Source organism: Gavialis gangeticus, unplaced genomic scaffold, assembly GCF_001723915.1.
Source record: "Gavialis gangeticus isolate Ggan-Ray unplaced genomic scaffold, GavGan_comp1, whole genome shotgun sequence".
In the NCBI taxonomy this organism is placed as follows: Eukaryota; Metazoa; Chordata; order Crocodylia; family Gavialidae; genus Gavialis; species Gavialis gangeticus.
This window is the reverse complement of record NW_017728998.1, coordinates 28,851,729-28,860,427: the sequence shown is the minus strand read 5'-3', so window position 1 is coordinate 28,860,427 and position 8,699 is coordinate 28,851,729. Positions and strand designations below refer to the sequence as shown.

At 36.8% G+C, this 8,699-nt stretch overlaps 1 protein-coding gene across 3 annotated transcripts in view; it reads right to left on the bottom strand.

The window, feature by feature from the left end:
* Positions 1 to 1,037: 1,037 nt before the first annotated feature.
* Positions 1,038 to 8,699, bottom strand: part of PHKB (phosphorylase kinase regulatory subunit beta) — a 275,233-nt gene continuing 267,571 nt past the window's right edge. For all 3 annotated transcript variants that reach the window (XM_019505661.1, XM_019505660.1, XM_019505662.1), the window contains 4 exons: positions 6,323 to 6,452; positions 5,719 to 5,826; positions 4,333 to 4,473; positions 1,038 to 2,388 (listed from right to left, as the gene is read on the bottom strand). In XM_019505661.1, coding sequence (XP_019361206.1) covers positions 2,251 to 2,388; positions 4,333 to 4,473; positions 5,719 to 5,826; positions 6,323 to 6,452 — 517 coding nt within the window. In that variant the 3' untranslated portion in view covers positions 1,038 to 2,250. The remainder of the gene's footprint in view (positions 2,389 to 4,332; positions 4,474 to 5,718; positions 5,827 to 6,322; positions 6,453 to 8,699) is intronic.

Below are 8,699 nucleotides of genomic sequence, written 5' to 3'. Positions count from 1 at the left end.
TTCTTAGTGATTTAGTCTTGTTGTTGTTGACAAAGATGCATTAAAAAGCAGTATGATGTTCATAGGGCTGATCTCCTTTAGTGCTCAGGTGCCTTTGGATCCTGTGCATCCTGGTTAATGTACAATACATGGATATGCAGATAACTGTTCTCATTTATAGCTCATGCAGGTGTGATTAGATTAATGGAATTATAAAATACAGTCACTGTTAAGTTTTAACACAGACTGTACTTGAGGTGACACTAAAGAGTTTGACATGACTTTGCTGCCACAGAATTCTGTCTGAAAAACGTTACCTAATTAGCACTGGATGTGCTAATTTATAAAGAGCTCTATAAAACATGCATGCACATCTAAAGGCACCTCGAAATCCCCAAACAGCTCTGAGAACCCCTCTAGGACACTATACAAAAGAGGGGAAGTTCACTGCAAGTGATGGTGTGATATAACCAAGACTTCTGTGCACTTAAGATTTGTGACAGTTTGTGCTTATAGAATAAATTTACAATCCCTAAGTTTACCATAGTGAGAGGGCTAAGGTTTTTTGTGGCATTTCTTACTGGACAACTATAGTTAGGAGAGATGTTGGGCAATATTTCAGGCATCAGGTGGTGACTTGAGTGGAAAGAGTGAGCTTTAAAATCCGATTTTTGTCATACCCTGGTAAATGAGTTAGTATTTTTACTTATTCTCTGTTATAACTGTATAAATATTTGGAAAACAAAGGCCAAGGGAAATTTTACTTCCTCTTCCAATCAGCCTCAGAGCTAGGGATTTAATTTTCCAGTCAGGAAGAGCTGGATCCTTTTTACGTTCCGATCTCTGCTTCCACAACAAATACCATCTTCTGTTTTCAGAAGCATTTCATTCTGTGACTACCAGGGTAAGCTACTCATACTACAGCAGAACCACTGACTACCACAAGCATTTGAGTCAGTTCTTCCCTCATTTGTTTAGGCACTCGCACCAAAACATTACTCTCATATTCACTCCACCACTTATCTGTAGCTATTATATTACCATGCATTTAATACACATTTTAAAGAAAGTTAATTTATTGTAAACATATTTCTCATCAACCAACATTAGATGATCTTTGCACAGAAACCAAACATTTTAACAGGATTCTTATAGCAAAATAGAATATCATTTGTTTACCGACATATATTCAATGCTCATTAAAGTGAATGGGAGTCCTTGTATCAGACTATGGGCATTGTAACCAACAGGGAAAGTAAGATTTTATGATAACATCTGAAAGTTACTTTCTACAAAAATAATACAGTTAGAATTTGTAGACTCCACTCAGGATGTAGAGGGAGACCAGAGCTGTCAATGTAAGAAAGAATTCGAATGCATACATTTAAAATGATTCTCTTACATTATGGCCCTGATTTTACTTTCTCTTAGCTGCATTTTAAAAATTCTATTCCCATATTAAATAATATTTCCAGTGTTAATTTAGAGCCTATACAAAATTTAGAAAAAAATCAGCCAGATGCAGTGACATTTATTGAACTATAAAATGCTATTTTATCTTCATAATTTATATTCATTTTCTATTGCGATTTAATCTGTGCAAAGCAAGTTAAATGCTAAATTAAACCTCTAAGCAATTTTGATATATTTGTATCAACTAAACTAAATTTTTAAAGAAAATATATTACGCAGAATATGAAGAATATTGTTTTTACCTCCAATTTATCTAAACTGTCCAAGTACAAAACCTTTCTTAATTTTCAAAGTTAACAGCTTTGTAATGAAATGATAGATCAAATATATAGTTTTAAAAATATTTCAGCTGTATATCGTTCAGCATTTACAATAAATGTTGTATAGAATTATAGTACAAATGGAGGAAAAGAGACTAAATCTTAAACTAGTGTTAACAGTGTGTAAATAATTTCAGAGCATTATTTAAGATGCCTACTCATAAGTACAAGCAATGCAATTTTACTTAAATATTATAGGGATTACACTTGATATGAGCTGTTGTCATGAGGCATGCATAATTTTTAGTCAGCACATTATTCTGACATTTATAATTATTCATTACGATTGACAGTGTTTCTTTATACTATTTTTATTGCCAAATACTCACTTGTGGCATGTACTATTTGTACTTCTCTCAGTGAAGGATGGTATAGATTTCTAGCACAGCTCATTGCTACTCTTCAAAACAGAAATTTAATATCACATGCAAAATACAGTAAAACCAAAATAAGCAATGCTTCTTGTTTTTTCTGAGGCTTAACTAATAGTACACGGGTCATCACTGCTTGGCTTCATTTCTCCTTCCAACAATAAATTCATCACCGCCTTAGTCAAGTAGCTGCATGTTCCTCTTTTTCCTATCGCGGGAGTGTTGTAAAAGGAGGTCATATCATCCTGTTGGAGGGGAAAAAAAGTGTTGTTTTTTCTATGAAAAATGTTGCTTCACTGGGTTCAAGTTTAAACACTAGCGAAGAGTAAGTTAGCGGAACCCATTCTGTAGGCAAAGGGAACAGTTTTCATTTTTGACATTACCAGTTATATTGTATTATAAACTACAAAGTGTTTCAATTTCTAAAGTAATTGGTCATATAGGACTTTAAAAAATAAAAAATGACTAGAGTTGCAGTCAATATACTCAATTATCTAGAAAAATCTTTAGGATTTTTTTGGATTTGGGCATAATTTTATGAAAAAGTAGATGAGTACAAATGTAGCTCCTACTGTTCCATTGCATTTCCTCTTTTAATATACACTGAAACATCAATTTCTTTTTACTTTGTTTGAAATGTTAGGTAGTATCATTGCATGTGTAACTAAGGTCACAATTAAAAATGCAGCTGCAGCATGAACGTATTCTATTAGTCTTATAAAAGAAACAAAATATATTTCTAAGACTCCCACAGGAATCCAGATTTTCTTTAAATGCTTACTTAGGTTTGCTAAGGGATATTTGATCTTTCCCACATTCTGTTTCTGATATATATGAGAGTATTGTCTAAGAGTAAATGAAGGAAAACATTATTTTTAAATGCCTTCATCAGCCAGGTCGCTAGACATGTTATGATTCCCCCACTAAATCAGGGCTGAGTTTGTGAGGAAACTTGTCTAAGGATTTCCTGTACGTTTAGTGCACGTACTAAACAAATGCTAGGACCTTGACTCCATATTAACACTTTTCTAAGCTGAAATAATGCTTCCTTGTTAACGTGCCGTTTTTAAGGCTATGAACAGAGTAATAAAGCCCAAGGTGGAAACCTGGAACAAACTCTATCATGGCAGCTGAACTCAAATTCAGATGCTGCCTGTTTGCAAGAGAGAGAAAGCTGTTCCCAATTCATCCAGGGTGCATTTGGCACTCTTGTGATGCAGCAAATTGTGTTGGGAAAATATAGGTACATCTACATGGCACAATGAAGTGCCACAGAGGTAACAGTGCTAGTTCTAAGCTGGGTACCAGAAGCAGCATGGCTGTATCAGTGTGGTGTTTCTTCCACAATTAATGAAGTACTCCTGAGTAGGAGAGCCCTGGCAGGGAGAGAAGCACCAAAACCTTTAAGCAGAAATGCACAGAGGCCCTTAAGAAGAAAATATTAATTTCACTTGGGAATACCTTCTTTAAAACCATGTAGTGGGCATTTACTAAAGACAAAATAATGATTTCCAAAACTACTATTGCAGAAACAGTTTATTAGGTCATGGCTACTTCTTTACAACCAAAAAGCAATGGGTAAGTATTTTAAATGCAAAACTGGATGTCTTGCCAACAAAATATTCCCACTGAGGTCAATGGGAGATTTGATTATTTAGTTCTTCCAAATATTTGTATTTGGAAATGTTTGTATTTGTACCCTTATTGACGAGCCTAACTTCAGGCCATTTTTTTAAATGTTGGCCTATATATCTCCATGTCTAGCTACTACTATTTAATCTTTATCCTACTTAAGTCTTCAATCTTTTAACATGCATATTAATCTAAAGATCTTAAAAAGATATTCATGTTATTCTAGCTTAACCTAAAAGCTCATTACAGAACTGAAGGGAGTAGGCACAGATGCACCTTTGTGAGTAGGCTGTTCCTTCTCAAGCAATTTTATCTGTTAACTTACAAATTTCTAGTGTTCAAATATGAAGCTCTAGGAAACATCTTTATAGGCTCCTCAGAATTCACTCTGAAGCAGCTCAAATTCTGCAGTACTTAACCAGAATTATTTCTTCAAATGTCTTATTCCATTTCGAAGTCCTGTATGTCTGTCTTATTTCAAGCTTCACAGATTTAATATTCATACCAACCTGATCATGAAGAACTATAAATTTGACATAAGTGAATATTTTACTTACCTGTTTTTCAACTCCCTTTAGTTTGTTCTGGTCTTTCTGGAAATCGTGAAATGCTTCCTTCACCAATTTGTCCAAATCCACCTTGTCCTGAAACTCTAATTCAGGGTTTCTCTCCAACACAACAGATATCACCATTAACAACTACAGTATATATAAAAAAAAAAAAAAAAGGCTGAAAATTTAAGCCAGTTCAAGTTAAGGTTAGATAAAATGCATTTGCATTATGATTTAAGCTAACACGCTATTTAAAAAGTCATCTTAATTTTGGTAGTGTATACAGGTAATACTTTATTTCAACATATTAAAAAGCAGAATTTTGTGTAAAATACAGGTTAGAAATTGGAGAAACATGTGGAACAGTCAAAAACCATTAAAAGTAATATGGACGACTAATAAACAATCATTAAAGAATGGACAGAGGTTCTGCGGTACTCACGGATAATCATGTATAAATAAGATGCATTTTAAACCATCAGAGCAACATAATAAAACAATGGAACCAAAATAAGCAACAGACAACATTCAGGGGAATTTTAATGCCTTGCAGCTCCACAGGGTTTGAAAATGGGATGTTAGATTAGTTTGGGGCTTATTAGTAGGAATTGGTGGTTTATATTCACCTCTTGTCCTTGGGATTCTAATATTGTGAGACTGGGGGATGTCCCAGTCACTGGCACGGCCCAGTTATTAGGCATAATAAAATCCTGTTGAACTCCCTGTGTGCTAAGGGAATATCCAAGGTATCCAGAAACTGATTCTTGGTCATCAACAAGGAATACTGGGTGGCTGCAGAGAGACCAACTCATGCGGCAGTCATTGAGGGGTGATCTGCCTCTTGGCTAGCTTAGACAGTATCTACATAGGGGGAAAGTGAGTAATAGTCTGGCAGGGTCCTTCTATTGACTCACATTTTTAGAGATTATGGGATGACTGGAAGAAGTTGGAGGTTAAATACCATTGATTCAATGGGTAAACAGCTCACTGGGTTGTCCTACAAAATGGGAGGGAGGACTAGTCTTCTGCCAGGGGGGTTATGTGTTCACACTTGAAGAAAGGCACCCTAAATAACACAATAGTGTAAAGAGGTGGTAGTGGCATAAGATGGAGGTTGCATATGCTGCTATATATGGACATTTTATAGTCAGAGTTTACCTTTAACCTCCTTAATCTTACATTTTCTAAACATGCTCATAGGAACTTGCTTAACTTGCACACAAATACATAAGGAGGGTGTTCTCAAAACTTTTTTGTCAGTTCTACTGTTTAAGTGCTTATATTCTATTAAACCCCTTATTCTTACTGGATTCTTTGAGACTTATATAATTATTTTTGAAGTTGTAACCACAAAACTATAAATTTAGCTTCTTTTTATTATATAATACAAACCTCAACAATAATTTGTCTGTATTCAGGCTGGTCAATGTTTTGCAAAATGTCTTCAACTAGAAGGGAAAAATTCATCTCATACATGGTCATATCAGATAATGTTGGTTGCTGAAAAAGAATTTATGCAAGTATTAAAGTTTCATATTTTAGTTTAATAATTTAACTCTCTCTACTTCTCTAATAGAGATTTCTGGACTATTTGTTGTGAATTATTTATCCAACAGTAACAAATAAGGCTTTGTTAAAGTGAAGGTTAAACCATCTATATGGATCAACAATACCAGGGAAATCTGTAAGAGCATGTGACTCCATGATTCAAGACCACCTTCCAGTCCCACATTCCTAGAATAGCATACATTTAGAAAGACCCATGTCAGATTCTTCTTTAGCATATTTTTGAAGTGGCAAGTAAACTAGACACCTCTTCCGTGGAAAACATTAGGATGAGAACAAATGATTTTTCTAACCCAAGTAATAATTTATAGTTAGAACTCTTTGTACTCTGTAATACATATACCATGGAGGAACAAAAATACAATGTGAATAAATTTAGGTGTTCAAAATCTGATTTTTGCATCTCTCTAAATATTTAGACCTGTTTTACCTGTGGTAAGTATTTTTCTGCTACTATTAAACCATTGGGTGTTCTCTCCAAGATCTGCCACACCCTGTCATAGAAACCAGGAGGAGTTCGATTCAGACAACCATCTATTTGACGTCTATAAAGCCAACATCTGTGGATAAAGCAAAAGTGTAGAAGGACTTGAAAAAGCAATCTGCTTCATATTTAAAACAAAGATGGCTTTGTGGATTAATTAAGCCAGTAGCATAAGCAGTAACAGCAAATATCCATCAACGATGCATGCAAAGTACATGCTACATTTCCTGATGATTTTTTTCACATGTTAAGATTCTCTTAATTCCATGACAAAAGTAAGATGCTCAGGATACAGAGGTTGAGTACTATTCTTAAATGTGTAGCAGTGTTATGAGTTGATCCAAAGAAGTTAAATCTATTTAAACTAAAACAAAGGATATATCCAGATAATAATGTGACCTGTTTATTGAAGTCAAGGGAATCACGATTCATTAGGGATTCATCGTATAAAATAACTATAAAACACAAGAAGTCTATATACATTCACTTAAAACAAAATTGCCTTTATTTTACCCAAGAGATAAATTTGTTGAGTACCTATATAGGAAACTAAATGTGTGCATACTACAGCATAAAAGGTATGGATCCTTGCTAGTGTACAAAACAATGTGCTAGATTATAGAGGTCTTTTTTGCGTTATGTAGTTTAGATAAGTTAGAAAAACATTTATTTTATCAGAATTTTGTGGGTGGCTCAACCCAGATAGTGTACAGTTTTGACAATATCTGTATTTTAAAGAAAAATGCTATTGGAATTTAGGAAGCTGATTCTATTATTGAATCTAAATGTATAAGAATTCTTTGTGTCGTGCATACAGCCAGCCATAATTATTTGCTAGATCAGTACAACACACTTTTGCTAACTGCAGGCATTTAAAAGTCATGTCATATCTCCTATGAGGTTTTCAAGTGATGAATTTTAGGTTCCTTTTATCTGTCATACAGTTCTGGAAGCTTCATGGGTCTTCCATTGTTTCTCTTAGCCAGGGCTCAGCAACATTCAGCCCATGGAGTTGAAGGGTTTTGGCTGTGCCTGGATCAGGGCTCTGGAGCAAGGAGCTATGTTGAGGCTGAGCAGCTTCCAGCTGCACCCACACCACCGCTCCTCATCCTTGCCCTCTTTGCTCTGGTCCAAAGCAGGCCAGGTGGTTTCAGCGCATGTTAGCAGGCAGAGGGAGCTGTACCCATGCTCCTGCTTCCCCTCGCTTCCCACACTCCTTGGCTGTGGCATGGGCACAGTTTCCAGCTGGTAGCAAGTGATGTTTGGGCCAGGTAGCTTCCAGCTGTTCCTGTGCCACAGCCAAGGGGGGATGAGCTGGGGGAGTATGGAGAAGCAGCAGCAATGCAGACGTAATTTGCAGATACCTGATCTTGGCACAGCTCCTCACTGGCCTGAAGCTGTGCCCATGCCACAGCCAGGGGACTGGAAGAAGGGGCAGCAGCATGGGCACAACTCCCAGTTGTCTCGTCCCAGCACAGGTGTGTAGAAACATCCCTGCTGATGCTGCACCACTGATACCACCCAACCCACATTGGACCGAAGCTGGATTGTTCTAGCTTAATTGTTCTTAATCAGATTGATGGCTGCAATGGATTTGGCACTGTTGTTTCATAATTTATGAATCCTGTATATTAGCCTGGCTATTGGGTTATATTTTTGTGACTATAGTGGATTAAACATGACAGGAATTTGCAAAAATAGGCAAGAAATAAAGAGAGGTTCAGTATAAGCCAGCACTGATCAAACACTTAAGACTTATTAAGGAACAATTTCAGCTTTGATAATTTTGCCTCCTAGATTTCATAGATTTCACAGACATTAGGGCTGGAAGGGACCTCAGGAGATCATCGAGTCCAGCCCCCCGCCCGAAGGGCAGGAAGTCAGCTAGGGTCACAGGATCCCAGCAAGATAAGCATCCAATTTGCTCTTGAAGGTGTTCAATATAGGTGCTTGAACCACCTCCGACGGCAGGCTATTCCAGACCTTGGGGGCTCGGACAGTAAAGAAAATTTTCCTTATGTCCAGCCTGAAAAAGTCTTGCAGTAGTTTCTGACCGTTCAACCTCATCATCCCTTGGGGGGGAAGACTTGGGGTACTCTGGTGAACAAACGTTCCCCCAGATCCTGCTGGTCACCCCTGATAAACTTGTAGATGGCCATAAGATCACTCCTGAGCCTGTGCTTTTCCAGGCTAAAGAGGCCCATGGCTCTCAGCCTGTCATCGTAAGGTCTGTTTTCCTGACCTCTGATCATGCACGTGGCTCTTCTCTGGACTCACTCAAGCTTCTCCACATCCTTTTTGAATTGTGGAGCCCAAAACTGGA